The sequence below is a fragment of the Pan paniscus genome, chromosome 5 (genome assembly GCF_029289425.2).
Source record: "Pan paniscus chromosome 5, NHGRI_mPanPan1-v2.0_pri, whole genome shotgun sequence".
Taxonomy (NCBI): Eukaryota; Metazoa; Chordata; class Mammalia; order Primates; family Hominidae; genus Pan; species Pan paniscus.
Window position 1 is genome coordinate 39,117,400 of NC_073254.2, and position 22,813 is coordinate 39,140,212.

General features: G+C 42.0%; 1 protein-coding gene across 2 annotated transcripts in view; it reads right to left on the reverse strand.

Moving 5' to 3' along the window:
• GPLD1 (glycosylphosphatidylinositol specific phospholipase D1) overlaps positions 1-22,602 on the reverse strand; it is a 72,884-nt gene extending 50,282 nt beyond the window's left edge. The window contains exons 1-5 of one of the 2 annotated variants that reach the window (XM_003823195.6): positions 22,506-22,602; positions 19,165-19,220; positions 4,911-4,989; positions 1,185-1,282; positions 131-241 (exon numbers count right to left, since the gene is read on the reverse strand). In XM_003823195.6, coding sequence (XP_003823243.2) covers positions 131-241; positions 1,185-1,282; positions 4,911-4,989; positions 19,165-19,220; positions 22,506-22,602 — 441 coding nt within the window. Of the gene's footprint in view, positions 1-130; positions 242-1,184; positions 1,283-4,910; positions 4,990-19,164; positions 19,221-22,505 lie in introns of those variants that run through there. The other variant, XM_034961540.3, reaches the window with a different exon arrangement.
• Between the last annotated feature and the right edge of the window lie 211 nt (positions 22,603-22,813).

A 22,813-nucleotide genomic window follows, 5' to 3' on the forward strand; every position in this document is an offset into this window, starting at 1 on the left:
ACCAAACACTGCTTTGGGCAGAAGTCTGAATAACCTAACATTTTCCTTTCTTTTGAAACGGTCAGGTTTTGATCTTAGGTGTGACAGTATCACTCCCATAAAGTCGTTCCCCATAAAGGGATGTACTCACAGCTCCCATGGTCCTAAGGAATCCTTGTTCAATGCCCAGACTATGCCAGCTGACATCTGCCGCCATGTGAGAAGTAATTCCAAACAAGAAAGCTACCAGTTTCTCTGTGTCCTGCCAAACAAGCAAATTAGAGTCATGTGTGTTTGGGTGATTTTATAATAACAATCCTATTAAAAGTTTTAATAAATATAAATTCATTTATGTTACTGAGACCTAACAAAAAATTTCAGGCAAGTATATTGCAGTTTCTAGTTATTAAAAACCACATAAGAGGCCGGGTGCAGTGGCTCTTGCCTATAATCCCAGCTACTCAGGAGGCTGAGACACAAGAATTGCTTGAACCTGGGAGGCGGAGGTTGCAGTGAGCTGAATTGCGCCACTGCACTCCAGCCTGGGCAACAGAGCAAGACTCTGTCTCAAAAAAAAAAAAAAACCACACACAGGCCAGGCGCAGTGGCTCACGCCTGTAATCCCAGCACTTTGGGAGGCCTATGCAGGTGGATCACGAGGTCAGGAGATCAAGACCATCCTGGCTAACATGGTGAAACCCCGTCTCTACTAAAAATACAAAAAACAAAAACAAAAATTAGCCGGGCGTGGCGGTGGGCGCCTGTAGTCCCAGTTACTTGGGAGGCTGAGGCAGGAGAATGGCATGAACCCAGGAGGTGGAGCTTGCAGTGAGCTAAGATCGCGCCACTGTACTCCAGCCTGGGTGACAGAGCGAGACTCTGTCTGAAAAACACAAAAACAGAAACAAAAAAAACCACACACACAAAACCATAAGCACTTTTGGAAACGTTTTATGATGTGTTGGAAGTGCTTTCAGATTAATTACCATTGGAGCAAAATGATGAAGTGATATATCCCAAACCGTGTTTATAAGTAATTCAAGTATTAGCTAGCCATCTACTATGTCCAAGCAATGTGCATGACACTCAAGGTGGAATGGTGGGCAGCCCTTACAGAGCGGTACAAATGGGGTCAATGCGGGTGCAAACACAGTACATGGCAGGTTTGGTGCTAAATATTTTAAGGATTAGAGGACCACGCCTACCTTCTCCCAGGGAAGGGGATAGTTCTCTCGGATATAATGAACGCTTGCGTTAAGAAACGGAGTCCAGTGAGTGCTCTCAGACACATCATGGTATTTTCCTGACAAAACAAAAGCAGGGCTCTGGATTCCCTCTTAAAAGTTGGAGAGTCTCAATCAAATCTTCCACACCACCCGCTGCGCTGCTGTGTCCCTTCTCCTTCCCTCCATGCCCCTCAGTTTCTTCTGTCGACTTTCAAAAGAAGCCTCTAAAACGGAAGAGCCAGCTGAGATTTTGGAATACGCATGGTACTGTCTGCCTGATGACTAAAAAGAGCCCTACAGTAAGAGGGACGGAGCCTAAACTGGCTCAGGGTATCGCAAGTCCAGCTACCTGGTTAGAATAGACGCTAGAGTTGTTTCCATCTCTGTGCCCTAAAGCTAAGGAAACAAGTTGTACTTTGGTTTTGTTTATTTGTTGGGGTTTTAAAAAGCATCTTCCTTGTCCCTCACAGTCAGCCTCCTTAAGAGTACAAGAAATAAAAGCAGATATTTCATATGCTTTCAAGCATTTGATTTTATAATAATTATTGCAAAATGGCACAGGCCCCAGTGAGCATTTTATGCAAGTGTCGTTTGAGTGGGCCAGTGCGTGTCCCATGTAGCTCTTTATTCCCACAAGAGGGGTAGGAAAGACAGAACTGGCCTCTGTGCTAAACCTCCAAGAGCCACCAATGCCTCATGGAGTGCCAAATGTTACGAGGGTAACTAAAAGCAAAACTGCAGAGTTCAGATCCCTCAGTTCAATTTTTCTGTGCCGTTCCTAAAGTAAAAATTGCCGAACCAGTTTTAAATCATTGGTTTTTTTTCAAAATGATTTTCAAAGGAGTTAGAATCAAGACATTTGATTTGCTCCCACAGTTTTCCTAGAGATAAAGCTTTAAACAATTCTTGTTCTCCAGAATACAGTAAAACTCCAGAATACAGTAAAACTCCAGAATTAAATATGGCAGTAGCTCTTTTGAACAACTTCAACTTAAACAAATTGGCAGATTAACTGAAGCTTTCTGATCCCTCTGTAAATCCAACAGACTGGAAGCAGAAGGTCCCCCAGGACATACTAGATGCTGACAGCTGGCAAGACACTGCCCAGAGACTTGAACTTACCTGTCTATACCATAGCTCACAAAGGGTCAATCAGACCCACTTCTAATCCTGTTTAAACCAGATGTCCTTGTTACTGTAATTATAAAGGCTAATTCAGTATTAGGTAAACTAATACAAATGAAGAGTTTTGCTGGGTGCAGTAGTGCACGCCTATAATCCCAGCACTTTGGGAGGCTGAAGTGGGAGGACCCCCTGAGGCCAGGAGTTTGAGACTAGCCTGGGCAACATAGCAAGACCACGTCTCTACAAAAATTTAAAAATAAAATAAAAAAGTAGCCAGGTATGGTGGTACACACCTATAGTCTCAGCTATTCAGAAGGCTGAGGCAGGAGGGTCGCTTGAGGCCAGGAGTTTGAGGCTGTAATGAGCTGTGATTGCACCACTGCACCACTGCACCCCAGCCCGGGCAACAGAGCAAGACCCTGTCTCTAAAAAATGTAAAAATAAATTTTAAAAAAAGGTGTTTTTTCTTTGGCAATTAAGTATCTAAGAAAGCTAAGTGCTTTGGAAAGATGCAATGAAAGTGAATCATCACCAAATAAGAAAAGGAAAATTACAGTTGAATTAGGTATGTATGAGACAAGGTAAAATGTGGAAAAATGCATAAAAACCTAAGTGGAATAAGTGGAATTTGTATGCAAATTCCCTGTAACTAGTCATATACCAGTCCCAATCTTTTCATCACACAAGAGTATTTATTGCTGCAGAAAAAACTGGAAAATGCTAGGTAAATACTTTACATTCCTTTTCCACTCTCCTCAGAACCTTGATTAGTGTGGGTTTTGTCTGTCTCTAAAAATGGCGTACATTAAGCAATGTTGCTCAAATTGAATGGACAAAAATATCCTTTCTTCCTTCTTTTTTGTAGAAGCTATCAAGGGACAGTAGAGCTCCCATGAATACAGTTTGGGAAGTGCTAAATTAGAAATAATAGGTTAGAAAGGAGAACTATAACATGCAGGCAAAATAATAGGATTGAGAAATGATAGTTAACAGACTAAGAGGGAAACAGAACAAAACTCCTTATAAATATGAGAAATACAAAAGCTAGCTGTCTGGGATTCTAACTGCAGGAGTGATTAGCCCCAGATAGTTCATTTCAGTCCCAAAGACATCACTGAATTAAAGGAATGGGATAATAGCAGATGACCCAAGACCCCAGAAGCAGTTTATACAAGTACCCAGCATGCTGGGGGCCTCCATTTGTCCTTCCAGACCCACTCCCCATCCTTCTCTACCTTGTAGGGTGACTCTGAGGTCACCTGCTTCAACTGGCTTCGTGGCCCTCTGGCTTTGACTGGGTTGGGTTTGGCCAATAAAGAGAACTGACAGATCAGAGAAAAAGAAGACACAGAAGTTGGGGTATATATTCTCCCAGCTCCCCTTCTGTGGGGTCACAGTGGGCTGGCTGTGCCCCTTAGCTGAAGGTCCAGCTCTCATCAAGTGGTCCTCTTCATGCAGCTCTCTCTCTCCACGGTTCCAGTAATCTCTCCCTCCCTTGAACTATCTTTTGCAATTCCTCGCCTCCTGTCCATATCTTTGAAAATGGTGCCCTTACTAAGCTCCTCTCCAATTACTCAGTTTGAGTGTGACTTCTGGGTCCTGCTGGGGCTCTGACTGATACGACTCATGAGACAAGTTTACTGATAATGACAGAGCAGAAGCATTGCCATCTTGGACAAGAACGGCCATTTTAAGTTCACCTTGACCAAAAATTGCCTAAATCCAAAGGGCATCAGCCTAATGGGTACAGTCAGCATAACCATAAATCACAGATAACATCTCCAATCAGAAACATTCCAAACCCCTCCCCAACCAGAGACGTGCAAGCCCCAAGACAACCTCCCCTCCAGCCAGAGAGATGTCAACCCCAAGATAACCTCCCCTCCAACTAGAGACATTCCAATCCCACCATAAACTTCTCCCCCACACAGAAACATTCCAAATTCTCTCACCAATAAATACTCTCAGTCTGTAAGAGAGAGGGTGTTCCTGACCGAAATCGGCCAGAAGCCCCTCTCAGGTTTACTTCTCCAAAATAAATCTGTCTTTGACTCTTAAGCTGCTTTTCATGTTTCTTTCCTCTTTCTTTAACTCTTACAAATAATAGTATCTGAGATTTGCATAACACTTGACAAAATACTGTGCATTAATGCCAAGGACAATCCAGTCTAGGCAGGGCAGGCAGGACAATCCAGTCTTTGCCAAGACATGAAAATTGAGATTCTGTGGATAAGCGACTTTTTTAAGATCACATGCTAATATAGAAGGAACACAAACTCAGACCTTTTGATCTCTTGCAAAATGTCTTCTATCATGCCACTTAGGTTTTCACCAAAAAATAGTTTTCAGAATTTCTATGCTTAACTAGGTCAGTTATAGCTAAATGGAAAATGCAACTATGTAAACTAAGTCATTAACCAACAATATTGTTGGGAAACAAATTGTTCTCAACAATAATGGAAAATATACTGTGCAATTAAAAATATATTGTACACACATATATATATATTTTTAAAGTCATAGCTATTCCTATTAACCAAGTAAAAGTGACTTCATTCAGTCTGCAAACTTTCATCTTACCTCCTTTGCAGATGCTAGGGTAAAAACAATCAGGAAACACGGTTCCAGCCTGATACGCATCCTGGTGTTCTAGTAACAGCTGCAGAGCAAGAAAATACAGAGATTAAGGGGCAGGAGTCAACAGCCTGGGGAGTATAGGCCCCACCAATTTTCTGTGATGAGATGCTAGAAATATGGGGGTATAGATGGAATGAAAGGGAAAAAGGAAGGAAAGCAGGCATAAAGTAAATAAATGATTAAAATTCACACATAATCCAAGACAAAACACAACAATATATAACTTCAGATTCTTCCCTACCAAACACAGAGAGGCTAATTTAGAAACAGCAGAAAACACTTGTTTAAATTTCATCTTCTTTCATTTTCTCTGTCAATCCAGTAAAGCAGGATTTCCCTGAGGCCTTAAGGTTGTTTTACTGACCCAGAGCTGTTGTTTTTGTTGCTGTTGTTGTTTGTTTGTGTTTTGAGATGGAGTTTTGCTCTTGTCACCCAGGCTGGAGTGCAGTGGCGCAATCTCAGCTCACTGCAACCTCCCAGGTTCAAGCGATTCTCCTGCCTCAGCCTCCCAATGTGCTGGGATTACAGGCATGAGCCACCATACCTGGCCCACAGCTGGTTTTTATAAAATTTTCAATGATTCACAGTGAAAAGAGAAAAACAGACACACAAACGCACGTATGCACGCACACAAACAAGCACGCACATATGTGCATATCAGTTTATAGTTGCTACCTGTGTTTTAGTGTAAGATGACGTCCTTTGTGTTTTGGGAGGACTAAAAAAAGTGCTTTCCCTTTTTAAATGATGTGAAAGTAGATGGTAGCGATTTTCTTCTAAATGTTCTTCCTTGGTCAACTGGCTCACTTCCTTCCATTCCGAGTCCCTTATGGGATATGTCTAGCTGCATGCTATAGGCTAGAAAACACAGACTACATTTCCCAGGCTGTCTCAGCTCACAGTCTGATGTGGCCCAGCCTCCATCACGGAGCCCTCGGCTAACATGGAAGCATTTGGTTTTTCCACAGCAGAGGTAGCACAGCTCCTCGTGTTGCAGCTCTGGCTTCCCACGTGTTTATGGGCAGAGTACAGGACAACCATATTGTTAGTAAGGCAGGTGCCCGAGGTGGTGATGAAGTCCCAGAACCAATAGGTGAGGTGGTGGCTTCTTATTTAACAAACCGTGTATGAGACAGTTGAATTTGTAGCAAATGGGGCAGTGAATGCCTGTCAATGGCAGGAGTAGCAGCTCCTTGACAGGCCAGTTCTGTGCATTATTTTGGGAGTCCTTTCTGGACACCTGGCCTAGAGCCTGCTCCTGCAGTTCCCACAGTTTGTAAGCAGTGAATTCTCTAATTCCTGGTATTAATCCTTTCCTTGCCTAAACTAGCAGAGGGGTTTCCATTATCTGCAAATGAACTCTGATGGACACACTGGGCAAAGTAAAAGTTTGGCAATATCCCGCCCTTTTTTTTTTTTTTTTTAAATAAGAACTTACTAATAATGTGGACCATATATAGGGGCAACAAAGAAGTACTTCAAGAAATTAAAACACAAAGAAAGATAGTATCATCTGGTTTTTGGTTTTGTTTTTCTAACCAGTATCCCATTCTCCTCCTTCTAGAGGCAGAATCACCCTCTCCCGAGGAGAGCCCATTCCACACCGCTCAGGCGGGGCTGACCAGAATGCTGTGGCCAGCATGCCCACCCTCACCACAGAGTTTGGCTCAGAAATGGACCTTTGAGCAAAGCTAGTTCCGTTCACACCTTCCCCGAGACTTCTCCACTAGAGCTCTGGGAAGATGCCCTCTTCCCCTTGTGGCTGCTGAGCTCTGACGCTGAGTGCTAGGCTGTCAGCATTCCCCACGTGGAGAGATATAGAAACCATCTAGAGCTCTGGGCCCAGTTCCACACTGCAGATATCAGTTACATGAACCAATAAAGTCCACTTTTTTCCAAAAGATAGCTTGAGTTGGACTTTTTTCACTTAAAAATAGTAATTAACTTTACTGGCTATTTACTTAACCAGTCACTTCTAAGCTCCTTATATGTATTAAGACTTGTTGAATCTGCATCTCCCAGTGAGGTAGGTATGTTATTTAATGTGATAAAATAATCTGAAGTAAATTTTGAAAATTATGCCAAAGAGCAAACTGCTGAGGAAAAAAGAGGAGTACTAACGAAGGATGTATCCTTCAGATATTAAAATGTATTTTTGGATTTTTTTTTTTTTGAGATGGAGTCTCACACTGTCACCAGGCTGGAGTGCAGTGGCGTGATCTCAGCTCACTGTAACCTCTACCTTCCAGGTTCAAGCAATTCTTCCTGCCTCGGCCTTCTGAGTAGCTGGGATTACAGGCACTGGCCACCACACCTGGCTAATTTTTGTATTTTTTTTCTTTTTTTTTTTTTGAGACAGAATCTCGCTCTGTCACCCAGGCTAGAGTGCAATGGCATGATCTCGGCTCACTGCAACCTCTACCTCCCAGGTTCAAGTGATTCTCCTGCCTCAGCCTCCTGAGTAGCTGGGATTACAGGTGCCGGTCACCATGCCCAGCTAATTTTTGTATTTTTAGTAGAGACAGGGTTTCACCAGGTTGGCCAGGCTGGTCTTAAACTCCTGACCTCAGGTGATCCACCTGCCTTGGCCTTCCAGAGTACTGGATTTATAGACATGAGCCACTGCGCCCAGATAATTTTTGTATTCTTTAGTAGAGACAAGGTTTTGCCATGTTGGCCAGGCTGGTCTTGAACTCCTGACCTCAGGTGATCTGCCAAAAACATATTTTTGGCTGGGCAAGGTGGTGCACACCTGTAATTCCAGCACTTTGGGAGGATGAGGCCAGCAGATCTCTTCAGCCCAGGAGTTCAAGACCAGCCTGGGCGACATGGCAAGACTTTGTTTCTACAAAAAATTTAAAAATTAGCTAAACATGGTGGTGCAGCTACTTGGGAGGCTGAGGTGGGAGGATCAAATGAGTATAGGAGGTTGAGGATGCAGTGAGCCATGATCACACCAGTGCACTCCAGCCTGGGTGACACAGTGAGACCCTATCTCAAAAAAAATACATATTTTTAAGCTATAGAAACAAAACAAAAATAGTATGATACTGAAACCAAAAGGAACAGATCAATGAAACAGAATAAAGAATACAGAAAGGCTGCATGCAGCAGCTTATGCCTGTTATCCCAGCACTTTGGGAGGCTGACGCGGGCGGATCACTCGAGGTCAGGAGTTTAAGATCAGCCTAGGAAACACGGTGAAACTTCGACTCTACTGAAAATACAAAAATTAGTGGGGCATGGTGGTGCCTGCCTGTAATCCCAGCTACTCAGGAGGCTGAGTCACAAGAATAGTTTGAGCCTGGGAAGTGGAGGTTGCAGTGAGCTGAGATCACGCCACTGCATTCCAGTCTTAAAATATATATATTTTAAGCTACAGAAACAAAAGTACTATGATACTGAAACCAAAAGAAACAGACCAGTGAAATAGAATAAAGAGTACAGAAAGGCCAGGTGCAGTGGCTCACCCCTATTATCCCAGCATGTTAGGAGGCTGCGGCGGGTGGATCGCTTGAGGTTAGGAGTTTGAGACCAGCCTGGGAAACATGGTGAAACGGTGACTCTACTGAAAATATAAAAATTAGCCGGGCATGGTGGTGCACGCCTGTATTCCCAGCTACCAGGAGACTGAGGCAGGAGAATCGCTTGAACCTGGGAGATGGAAGTTGCAGTAAGCTGATATCACACCACTGCACTCCAGCCTGGGTGACAGAGTGAGACTCCATCTCAAAAAAAAAAAAAAAAAAAGACTACAGAAACAGAGTTAAGCATACATATAACTATTTTTTTTTTTGAGACGGAATCTCACTGTGTTGCCCAGGTTGGAGTGCAGTGGCATGATCTTGGCTCACTGCAAGCTCCGCCTCCCAGGTTCACACCATTCTCCTGCCTCAGCCTCCCAAGTAGCTGGGACTACAGGCGCCCGCCCCCCACGCCTGGCTAATTTTTTGTATTTTTAGGAGAGGGGGGTTTCACCATGTTAGCCAGGATGGTCTCGATCTCCTGACCTCGTGATCTGCCTGCCTCAGCCTCCCAAAGTGCTGGGATTACAGGAGTGAGCCACCACGCCCGGCCAAGCATACGTTTAACTTAATGTCTAATAGATGAATAATGGATGGAGTAGTCAACAAAGGGTGATGTCACAACCCCGTAACAATGTGTATACCATCATTGCATGGGCAAATCCATGTTTACCCTACATCAGGGGTCCCCAACCCCCAGGCCATGAACTGGTAGCAGTCCGTGACCTGTTAGGAATGGGGCCACACAGCGGGAGGTGAGCGGTGGACAAGCAAGCATTACTGCCCGAGCTCCACCTCCTGTCACAAGCAGCAGTGGCATTAGATTCTCAGAGAAATGTGAATCGTATTGGGAACTGCACATGCTAGGGATCTAGGTTGCACGCTCCTTAGGAGAATCTAATGCCTGATGATCTGAGGTGAAACAGTTTCATTCTGAAACCATCTACCCCCACCCCCAACTCCATCCACAGGAAAATTGTCTTCCACGAAACCAGTCCCTGGCGTCAAAAAACTTGGGGACTACTGCCCTAGGTGACACTGACTTGAAATTAATATTACCAATGACAAGTCACTGGATCCCTGTCAAGCTTTATACCCAAACAAATACAAGATGAATTATAAGGTTAAATGTCAAAAATGAAGCCATAAAATTAACAGGATAAAATTTAAGTGAATAACTATACAACCATGAAGTGGGAATGATTTTTCTAAGTATAATTTACGAGTAGAAACCATAACAGAAAAATTGATGCATTTAACTGCTCAAAAAGTTAACATTTCTGCATGGTAAAAAAAATAAAAATAAATCAAAAATAAATTTAAAAGAAAAATAACCACGAGAATTATTTGCTACATTAAGGGCTAATATAAATAAGCCATTCTTACACGTCAGAATAAAGATAAATATTGTAACACTAAAATTAGCAAAAGACAGGCAGTTCACAGAGGGGATGACAGAAATGGCCAATATTGAAAATATATTTAAACTCATTAATAAGTTAATAATTAAAATGCCAGGTCAGGCATGGTGGCTCATGCCTGTAATCCTAGCACTTTGGGAGGCCAAGGTGGAAGGATTGCTTGAGTTCAGGAGTTTGAGGCTGGCCTGAACAACATGGTGAAACACCGTCTCCACAAAAAATACAAAAATTAGCCTGGTGTGGTAGTGTGTGTCTGTAGTCCCAGCTACTTGGCAGGCTGAGTTGAAAGGATCGCTTGAACCTGGGAGGTGGAAGTTACAGTGAGTCGAGATCATGCCACCGCACTCTAGCCTGGGTGACAGAGCCCAACCCTGTCTCAAAAATAAAAAATAAAAAAATAAGATGCCAATTAAAGCTAAAACAAAAGCCATTTTCCACCTACCAAATTGACAAAAATGAAGATGAATAAAGGCCGGGCACAGTGACTCTGGCTCACATCTGTAATCCCAGCACTTTGGGAGGCTGAGACGGGCAGATCACTTGAGCTCAGGAGTTCGAGACAGCCTGGGCAACATGCTGAAACCCCGTCTCTATCAAAAATACAAAAAATTAGCTGGGTGTGGTGGTGTGCACCTGTGGTCCCAGCTACTCAGGAGGCTGAGGTGGGAGGATCGCTTGAACTCAAGAGGTGGTGGTTGCAGTGAGCCGAGATCATGCCACTGCACTCCAGCCTGGGTAACAGGGCAAGACCACTCTCTGGGCAGGGCATCTCTGAAAAAAAGGCAGCAGCCCCAACCAGGGACTTATAGATAAAACCCCCATATCCCTGGGGACAGAGCACCTGGGGGAAGGGGTGGCTGTGGGCACAGCCTCAGTAGACTTAAACGTCCCTACCTGACTGCTCTGAAGGGAGCAATGGACCTCCCAGCACAGCGTTCAAGCTCTGCTAAGGGTCAGACTGCCTCCTCTAGTGGGACCCTGACCCCTGTATATCCTGACTGGAATACACCTCCCAGTAGGGGCCAACAGACACCTCATACAGGACAGCTCTGGATGACATCTGGCAGGTGCCCCTCTAGGACGAAGCTTCCAGAGGAAAGAAGAGGCAGCAATCTTTGCTGTTTTGCAGCCTCCACTGGTGATACCAAGGCAAACAGGGTCTGCAGTGGACCTCCAGCAGATCTGCAGCAGAGGGGCCTGACTGTTAGAGAGAGACACCATCCAAGGTCACCAACTTCAAAGACCAAAGGTAGATAAATCCACAAAGATGGGGAGAAACCAGCGCAAAAAGCCTGAAAATTCCAAAAACCAGAACGCCTCTTCTCCAAAGGAACACAACTGCTCGCCAGCAAGGGAAGAAAACTGGACGGAGAATGAGTTTGACGAACAGACAGAAGTAGGCTTCAGAAAGTAGGTAATAACGAACTCCTCAGAGCTAAAGGAGCATGTTCTAACCCAATGCAAGGAAGCTAAGAACCTTGAAAAAAGGTTAGAGGAATTGCTAACTAGAATAAGCAGTTTAGAGAAGAACATAAATGACCTGATGGAGATGAAAAACACAGCACGAGAACTTCGTGAAGCATACACAAGTATCAATAGCCAAATCCATCAAGCAGAAGAAAGGATATCAGAGATTGAAGACCAACTTAATGAAATACAGCAGGAAGACAAGATTAGAGAAAAAAGAATGAAAAGGAACAAGCAAAGTCTCCAAGAAATACAGAAGTATGTGAAAAGACCAAATCTATGTTTGATTGGTGTACCTGAAAGTGACGGGGAGAATGGAACCAAGCTGGAAAACACTCTTCAGGATATTATCCAGGAGAACTTCCCCAACCTAGCAAGGCAGGCCAACATTCAAATTCAGGAAATACAGAGAACACTGCAAAGATACTCCTCGAGAAGAGCAACCCCAAGACACATAATCATCAGATTCATCAAGGTTGAAATGAAGGAAGAAATGTTAAGGGCAGCCAGAGAGAAAGGTCGGGTTACCCACAAAGGGAAACCCATCAGACTAACAGCGGATCTCTCGGCAGAAACCCTACAATCCAGAAGAGAGTGGAGGCCAATATTCAACATTCTAAAGGAAAAGAATTTTCAACCCAGAATTTCATATCCAGCCAAACTAAGCTTCATAAGCGAAGGGGAAATAAAATCCTTTACAGACAAGCAAATGCTGAGAGATTTTGTCACCACCAGGCCTACCTTACAAGAGCTCCTTAAGGAAGCACTAAACATAGAAAGGAAGAACCAGTACCAGCCACTGCAAAAACATACCAAATTGTAAAGACCATCGACACTATGAAGAAACTGCATCAACTAATGGGCAAAATAACCAGCTAGCATCATAATGACAGGATCAAATTCACACATAACAATATTAACCTTAAATGTAAATGGTCTAAATGCCCCAATTAAAAGACACAGACTGGCAAACTGGATAAAGAATCAAGACCCATCATTGCGCTGTATTCAGGAGACACATCTCACATGCAAAGACACGCATAGGCTCAAAATAAAGGGATGGAGGAATATTTACCAAGCAAGTAAAAAGCAAAAAAAGGGGGAGTTGCAATCCTGGTTTCTGATAAAACAGACTTTAAACCAACAAAGATCAAAAGAGACAAAGAAGGGCATTATACAATGGTAAAAGAATCAATGCAACAACGGGAGCTAATGATCCTAAATATATATGCACCCAATACAGAAGCACCCAGATTCATAAAGCAAGTTCTTAGAGACCTACAAAGAGATGTAGACTCCCACACAATAATAGTGGGAGATTTTAACACCTCACTGTCAATATCAGACACATCAACGAGACAGAAAATTAACAAGGGTATTCAGGACTTCAGCTCAGCTCTGGACCAAGTGGACCTAATAGACATCTACAGAACTCTCCATCCCAAATCAACAGAATATACATTCTTCTCAGCACCACATCACACTTATTCTAAAACTGACCACATAATTGGAAGTAAAACACTCCACAGCAAATGTAGAAGAACGGAAATCATAACAAATAGTCTCTCAGACCACAGTGCAATCAAATTAGAACTCAGGATTAAGAAACTCACTCAAAACCACACAACTACATGGAAACTGAACAACCTGCTCCTGAATAACTACTGGGTAAATAACGAAATGAAGGCAGAAATAAAGATGTTATTTAAAACCAATGAGAACAAAGACACAACGTACCAGAATCTCTGGAACACATTGAAAGCAGTGTGTACAGGGAAATTTATAGCACTAAGTGCCCACAAGAGAAAGCAGGAAAGATCTAAAATCGACACCCTAACATCACAATTAAAAGAACTAGAGAAGCAAGAGCAAATAAATTCAAAAGCTAGCAGAAGACAAGAAATAACTAAGATCAGAGCAGAATTGAAGGAGATAGAGACATGAAAAACCCTTCAAAACAATCAATGAATCCAGGAGCTGCTTTTTAAAAAAAAAAAAAAAAAAATCAACAAAATAGATAGACTGCTAGCCAGACTAATAGACAAGAAAAGAGAGAAGAATCAAATAGGTGCAATAAAAAACAATAAAGGGGATATCACCACTGATCTCACAGAAATACAAACTGCCATTAGAGAATACTATAAACACCTCTACACAAATAAACTAGAAAATCTAGAAGAAATGGATAAATTCCTGGACACATACACCCTCGCAAGTCTAAACCAGGAAGAAGTCGAATCCCTGAATAGACCAATAACAAGTTCTGAAATTGAGGCAGTAATTAATAGGCTACCAACAAAAAAAGTCCAGGACCAGATGGATTCACAGCCGAATTCTACCAGAGATACAAAGAGGAGCTGGCACCATTCCTTCTGAAACTATTCCAATCAACAGAAAAAGAGGGAATCCTCCCTAACTTATTTTATGAGGTCAGCATCATCCTGATACCAAAACCTGGCAGAGACACAGCAAACAAAATTTCAGGCCAATAATCCTGATGAACATCAATGTGAAAATCCTCAAAAAAGTACTGGCAAACCGAATCCAGCAGCACATCAAAAAGCTTATCTACCCCAATTAAGTTGGCTTCATACCTGGGATGCAAGGCTGGTTCAACATATGCAAATTAATAAACATAATCCATCACATGAACAGAACCAATGAAAAAAACCACGATTATCTCAATAGATGCAGAAAAAGGCCTTTGACAAAATTTAACACCCCTTCATGCTAAAAACTCTCAATAAACTAGGTATTGATGGAACATATCTCAAAATAATAAGAGCTATTTATGACAAACCCACAGCCAATATCATACTGAATGGGCAAAAGCTGGAAATATTCCCTTTGAAAACTGGCACAAGACAAGAATGCCCTCTCTCACCACTCCTATTCAGCAAAGCATTGGAAGTTTTGGGCAATTAGGCAAGAGAAAGAAAGAAAGGGTATTCAAAAAGGAAAAGAGCAAGTCTAATTGTCACTGTTTGCAGATTACATGATTGTATGTTTAGAAAACCCTACCATCTCAGTCCAAAATCTCCTTAAGCTGATAAGCAACTCCAGCAAAGTCTCAGGATACAAAACCAATGGCAAAAATCACAAGCATTCCTATACACCAATAATAGAGAGCCAAATCATGAGTGAACTCCCATTCACAATTGCTACTAAGAGAATAAAATACCTAGGAATAAAACTTACAAGGGATGTGAAGAACCTCTTCAAGGAGAACTACAAACCACTGCTCAAGGAAATAACAGAGGACACAAATAAATGGAAAAACATTCCATGCTCATGGATAGGAAGAATCAATATCATGAAAATGGCCATACAGCCCAAAGTAATTTATAGATTCAATGCTAACCCTATCAAGTTACCACTGACTTTCTTCACAGAATTGGGAAAAACTACTTTAAAATTAATATGGAACCAAAAAACAGCCCGCAGAGCCAAGACAATCCTAAGCAAAAAGAACAAAGCTGGAGGTGTCACGCTACCTGACTTCAAACTTACTACAAGGCTACAGTAACCAAAATAGCATAGTACTGGTACCAAAACAGATATAAAGACCAATGGAACAGAACAGAGGCCTCAGAAATAACACTACACATCTACAACCATCTGATCTTTGACAAACCTGACAAAAACAAGCAATGGGCAAAGGATTCCCTATTTAATAAATGGTGCTGGGAAAACTGGCTAGCCATATGCAGAAAACTGAAACTGGACCCTTTCCTTACACCTTATACAAAAATTAACTCAAGATGGATTAAAGACTTAAACATAAGATCTAAAACCATAAAAATCCTAGAAGAAAACCTAGGCAATACCATTCAGGGCATAGGCATAGGCAAAGACTTCATGTCTAAAACACCAAAAGCAATGGCAACAGAAGCCAAAATAGACAAATGGGATCTAATTAAACTAAAAAGCTTCTGCACAGCAAAAGAAACTATCATCAGATTGAACAGGCAACCTACAGAATGGGAGAAAAGTTTTGCAATCTATCCATCTGACATAGGGCTAATATCCAGAATCTACAAATAACTTAAACAAATTTACGAGAAAAAAACAACTCCATCAAAAAGTGGGTGGAGGATATAAACAGACCCTTCTCAAAAGAAGACATTTATGGAGCCAACAAACATACGAAAAAAAGCTCACCATCACTGGTCATTAGAAAAATGCAAATCAAAACCACAATGAGATACCACCCCACACCAGTTAGAATGGCGATTCATTAAAAAGTCAGGAAACAACAGATGCTGGAGAGGATGTGGAGAAATAAGAACACTTTTAAACTGTTGGTGGGAGTGTAAATTAGTTCAACCATTGTGGAAGACAGGGTGGTGATTCCTCAAGGATCTAGAATCAGAAATACTATTCGACCCAGCAATCCCTTTACTGGGTATATACCCAAAGGATTATAAATCATTCTACTATAAAGACATATGTACGCTTATGTTTATTGTGGCACTATTCACAATAGCAAAGACTTGGAACCAACCCAAATGTCCATCAATGATAGACTGGATAAAGAAAATGTGGCACATATATACCATTGAATACTATGCAGCCATAAAAAAGGATGGGTTCATGTCCTTTGCAGGGACATGGATGAAGCTGGAAACCATCATTCTCAGCAAACTAACACAAGAACAGAAAACCAAACACTGCAGGTTCTCACTCATAAGTGGAAGTTGAACAATGAGAACACATGGACACAGGGAGGGGAACATCACACACAGGGGCCTGTCAGGGGGTTGGGAGCTAGGGGAGGGATAGCATTAGGAGAAATACCTAATGTAGGCAATGGGTTGATGGGTGCAGCAAACCACCATGGCACGTGTATACCTATGTAACAAAACTGCACATTCTGCACATGTACCCCAGAAATTAAAGTATAATAATTAAAAAAAAAAAAAAACAGAGCAAGACCTTGTCTCAGAAAAGAAAATGAATAAAAATTAAGCCCTAAAAGCAAAACTGTTTCCAAATCTGGAGTTCCTTCAAAAAATTTTAATGAAATACATGAGCAATTAGGAATATTTCCCTTTCCTATGTCATTTACAGTATGTCTTCTTTATATATCTGTTGTATATGTTTAGTTTTATTTTTTCATTGTTTCTGGGCCAAGGGGATTCTTCTGGCCATGTCAGGCTTAGGGGATTTGCTAAGCATGGTCAAGAAATTGGTGGCGCATGCCTGTAATCCCAGCTACTCAGAAGGCTACGGCAGGAGGATCACTTGAGCTCAGGAGTTCAAGACCATCTTAGGCAACATAGCAATATCCCATCTCAAACAAAAGAAAAAAGAAAAGAAATTGATTACATACAAGGAGACTAAGCACATAAATAAAGATATTGAGAATAATGGGAGCCAGGTTTCTCAGCATTAGAGAAAGGAGTTAAAGATATGGACGTGGTGAAGGCTAGAGTAAATCCTGTGGTGTCGGATTAGAATTGGTGGTATTTTCATGTGAACTTATGAAGAGCCTCGTTCTGTCACCCAGGCTGGAGTGCAGTGGTGTGATCTCGGCTCACTGCAGCCTCTGCTTCCCAGGTTCAAGCGATTCTCCTGCCTCAGCCTTCTAAGTAGCTAGGATTAGAGGCATGCCCCACCATTTTGTTTTGTTTTGTTTTATTTTTGAGATGGAGTCTCACTCTGTCCCCCAGGCTGGAGTGCAGCAGTGCGATATAAGCTCCCTGCAAGCTCCGCCTCCCAGGTTCATGCCATTCTCCTGCCTCAGCCTCCCAAGTAGCTGGGATTACAGGCGTCCGCCACCATGCCCGGCTAATTTTTTGTATTTTTAGTAGAGACGGGGTTTCACCATGTTAGCCAGGATGGTCTTGATCTCCTGACCTCATGATCTGCCCGCCTTGGCCTCCCAAAGTAGTGGGATTACAGGAGTGAGCCACCGTGCCCGGCCCACCATTTGTTTTCTGAGATGAGGCCTTGCTCTGTCGCCTAGGCTGGAGTGCAGTGGTGTGATCTCAGCTCACTTCAGCCTCTACCTCCCGGGTTCAAACGATTCCCCGCCTCAGCCTCCCAAGTAGCTAGGACTAGACTATAGGTGTCTGCCACCACGGCCAGCTAATTTTTGTATTTTTAGTGGAGACAAGGTTTCATCATGTTGGCCAGGCTGTTCTCAAACTCCTGACCTCAAGTGATCCACCCACCTTGGCCTTCCAAAGTGCTAGGATCACAGGTGTGAGCCATCACGCCTGGCCTATTTCTGAGGATGACATTAGTATTTGGATTAGAATGCATCCTGAAAGGGAGCGTCTGTGTCCGTTTAACATGTTTTAAATTAATAATACCTCTACTAGAATACCTTGTAGAATACCTCTACTAGAAATCACTCTGCACACACTCTGGATTGATTGTTCATGTGATGAATTAGGCAGATTCTCGTTTCCACTCCTCTTTCCTGCCTACTTGCCGTCAAGGTCAATGAAGATGACTATCAGATACAAATGCTGTTTTTCCTCATTCGGCCTGTTAGGTTGGCAAGTGAGGAAGCTGAATCTCACGACTAAAAATATTTTGAGGATACAATAAATTTCAGTTATCTTACCATCCTGCTTCCCAAATGGATTATGAAGACTTAATGTTATTAAATGATCCAATTCTGATGTCAGAAGGGAATGCTAACCACTTATCAAATGTAGGTATGAAAGAATTACACCTTCGTCACAAAGTATTATTTAGCCATAGAACAAATAGTGCATATGATCAGAATGTGTTCATTTGAAGATGGGTAAAGGTGAGTCATGAGCTTGTCCTACCAGGATATAGAATATAGTAGGAGTTGGATGGAGAATCTCCAGAGAATCTCAGTGCATATTTCTTAATAAATACTTCCTTCTCCTCCTGGTGATGCAATTTGTGCTCAACACACAGTAACAAGAAGTGGAAAATAAATGATCTCTCTCAAGTATGACTTTTTAAAATAAAAACAAAAAAGATGGGCCAGGCATAGTGGCTCATGCCTATAATCCCAGTGCTTTGGGAGGCCAAGGGGGAAGGATTGCTTGAGCCCAGGAGTTCAAGACCAGCTTGGGCAACATAGCGAGACCCCCATCTCTACAATAAAAACAAAAAGATGTGTTCTTCTCAGCAGCACATATACTAATATTGCAATGATACAGAGAAGATTAGCACATTTTTAAAAACGTACTGTTTAAAAAATTTCTCAAGTATTTTTTTCAAATTATGATTCATATCATTAAAATCTTTAAATTTTAAGTGTGATATATATAAGATACATATAAAATGTTCAAGTAGCACTTGGAAGAGACATATACCTTTTAACCATAATATTAATGTCTTATAACATTAATAACATAATATACAACATTATAACATAAAGAAATAAATAATGAGTCTTTTTTTTTTTTGAGACGGAGTTTCACTCTTGTTGCCCAGGCTTAAGTGCAGTGGTGCAATCTCAGCTCACCACAACCTCCACCTCCTGGGTTCAAGCCATTCTCCTGCCTCAGCCTCCCGAATAACTGGGATTACAGGCATGCACCACCATGCCCGGCTAATTTTGGATTTTTAGTGGAGATGGGGTTTCTCCATGTTAGTCAGGCTGGTCTCGAACTCCTGACCTCAGGTGATCCACCTGCCTCAGCCTCCCAAAGCACTGGGATTACAGGCGTGAGCCACCATGCCCAGCCAAAATGAGTCTTAAAATTACTGTTTAAATATCTGTTAGGATCTTTGTTTGGCACCTATAAAAGAAAACTAATGCATAAAGAAGAAAAGAAAAATCAAGATTTCTACCTCTCTGTAGTTAACACGCCCATGGTGAAGCTGAAGAAACTCCAGAGCTCTGTGTCCTGAGAGAAATAAATACATAAATCAATTAAGTTCAACTATTACTGAAAACATAACTTAGGCGAGATGATTTTAAAAGAAAAATACACAATTTGTGGTTATAACTGTCAAGGACGCAGGAAATGAAATGAGTTTGCACTCACTGGCAATTTTCATTAGGTATAGGTTTGTGCAGTATTTCTATTGTTATAGCACAAAGCAAGTTTAGATGGTGATTTAAAGTTTCTGCTTAACTATTAAATAACTCTATGAGCTTTAGTGCTATTCAACCTCTCTAGACCTCAGTTCCCTCCTATGGAAAAGAGTTTAAAAAATACCCACCGTATAGGTTGGTTGAAATAATAAATGCTAAGTGACAAGCACAGTGGCTGACACTTGGTAGGAGCTCAAGAAAAAGAAACTGCCAGACCAGGCATGGTGGCTCACACCTGTAATCCCAGAACTTTGGGAGGCCGAGGAGGGCGGATCACCTGAGGTCAGGAATTCAAGACCAGCCTGATCAACATGGAGAAACCCCGTCTCTACTAAAAATACAAAAAATTAGCCAGGCATGGTGGCGCATGCCTGTAATCCCAGCTACTTGGGAGGCTGAGGCAGGGGAATCACTTGAACCCAGGAGGCAGAGGTTGTAGTGAGCCGAGACCACACCACTGCACTCCAGCCTGGACAACAGAGCGAGGCTCTGTCTCAAAAAAAAAAAGAAACTGTCATCATCATATTTTGCTTCAGTACTGAGGCAGACAAACCTAAGTACAAAATACAATATAACACCTAACCTATGGACTGAACCAATGATCCTCAAAAGTTTTTCATCATTGGACCAGAAGGACAAAATCATCTCAGAAAGCTACCAACTCCACCCCACACCCACCCACAGCCTGAATCTCCCAAGAATCAATAAGAGGACTAACATTCCCTGGGAAGTGACATTCAAAGGTGATACCTTATTTCTGTTGTGAATCACCTCCAATTTTTAAAATTCATATAACAAAAAACTATTGCCACTACTATATTATAAGCATTAATATCATAAAAGTCACAACCCACAAATACAAATAACCTGTGTACAGGATTCCAGTGATTTACGCTGAATGAAGCCATTTCTAATTAACTCACTCACATAATGCTGACCTTCCACTCAGGCCCTTTATAAGAAATGAAAAAGTGAACCAAAATATTTATAAAATCATCTAATTTATTAGTAAATAAATGATGGAGTTTTGGTCTTCTTCTATGTAAAAAAATTCTCAGAATCCGTGCAGATTCTATTTCAGGAGATGCCTTCAATTATGTTCACATAAATATTATTCTTTAAATGTCCATTAGGACCTTTGGTACTTAATGAAGAAGGGCAAGCAATTATCCGGTTTTATTAAAATTTCAGATGCAATCTGTCTTGTAAATTTTTAAACACTAAGGATTTAAAAATTGAGTATTTCCATTTATATTTGTTCCTCATCAGCTTACTCTGTAGTTTTGGCAATTTCAACTTCACAGAACATAGAACCGCAAGACACTTTAGAATTCTTTAAGAAGTTCAACCCCCTCATTTTATAGAATTGAGAGGTAGGCAAAAAGTGAATTGCTCAGAATCACACATCTACTTTACTGGATGGCTGGAACTAGAACCTAAGTCTGATTCTCTTTTCCATTGTTTCCTGACTCCCTTCTAGCAGTACATTTTTAATGGAAAGAATGCCGGACCAGCTGTCAGGACATGTAATTCTAGGCCAGGTCACTGAAAACTTAGCTGTAAAACTGTCTAGTATCAGTTTCTTCATCTGCAAAAGAAGAGAACTGGACTCGGTGACGTCTAGTGTCCTTTCAGATAGTCAAATTCTGTGATAACAGGTTCTTGCCCATCGTAGCTCAGTATATATGTCTATTTTGCACTGATAAATTTTCATTTTTTGCCTATCTTATTATTCTTTGAAACTTCTGGAGGTGGTACAACTATAAAATTCTGTTATAATTTTTATCTAAATTAAAGAAAACTCAGGCCAGGCGCAATGGCTCACGCCTGTAATCCCAGCACTTTGGGAGGCCGAGGCAGGCGGATCACAAGGTCAGGAGATCGAGATCATCCTGGCTAACATGGTGAAACCCCATCTCTACTAAAAAAAAAATACAAAAAAATTAGCCAGGCGTGGTGGCGGGCACCTGTAGTCCCAGCTACTCGGGAGGTTGAGGCAGGAGAATGGTGTGAACCCAGGAGGCGGAGCTTGCAGTGAGCCGAGATTGCGCCACTGCACTCCAGCCTGGCAGATAGAGCGAGACTCCGTCTCAAAAAAAAAAAAAAGAAAACTCAGAACATCAGGTATATCTGAAATTAATCTGAAAATTGCTGTAGAATGTTATCACAGCTAATTCTATTACAAATTGACTCACGTTTTCCATGCGTTAAAACATGTTACAAATACACTTCATACAAGAACCAAATCCTTTTGCTAAGAAAGATCTTAAGTGTTCTCAGCCCATATGCAAAAAACATGGTAGCTATGTGGGGGGGCAGATGTGTTAATTAGCTTGATTGTGCTAATCATTTCACAAGGCATACATATATCAACACATCATGTTGTATATCTTAAATTTATACAATTTTTGTCAATTATACATCAATAAAGCTAGAAAAATAAAAATTTTAAATAACTCTTTGTGGTGCTATCTCCCTATATCCAGGATGACTCTGCCCTTGCCCCTAAGGTCGATGGCACTGGCTTGCTGTCCCCCTCTCCTCTCCAACTCCTGCCATCTTCCTGGCACCGTGCATGTGGATAACTAAACTCCCTTACTTTCTTGACCTTCCTGAAGCCAAGCACTTTTACAGCAATTTGACTCAGGGACCCACTCCCATGGCCACATGTGGCTCTTTACATATACTTGGAAATGCCTGTCCTTGGACATGTAAAAACAACAAAAGTACATTTCTCACTCCTGCCATATTCCACCCATCTTGTTCCTCTCCCATTCTGTCAGTTCTGCTGCCGCGTTGCAACCTCTCGTTCACTGAGCCTCTCACTATTTCCCCACCCAGAGAAACACACAGGGGTCCCATGACCAATGGGGCATCAGCTCTCTTTCTTATTTGCCCCTTAACTGAACTCATGCTGCCAATCCCTATCCCTGGATGACTGCAATCACGGGCTTCTCCTCCCTGCTGTCAGGCCACTCAGCTCAGTGCCCAGGGGAAACTGTGTCAATCCACGAGCGGGATTTTCAGTCTCTTCCTTAATGTCTTTGACAGATGTATTGTCCTCTCAACAACATAACAAGACACCAGTACTTACCTATTTCTACGTGTGTTGAAAGGCCACACGATGAACCTCTATGGCAGAGAGAACCCAACATGATCAGCAGGCCAGGCCACAACCTGAAAGCAGACATGCTCTCATTGCCCACCGGCTTCTCTGGTGACGTGGGAATGCTCAGAGCTGCGGCAGCACTGGGACTCCAAAATCCAGGTGCAGACCCACCGCTTCTCTCTCAGCAGGTCACTGACCGAGGAAACCAAGCCTCATTTCAAAATAATATCGTTTTCCAATGAAGTCAACTGTCCAACTACTGTTTAGCTTCACCAGAACAGCAAACAAACTCT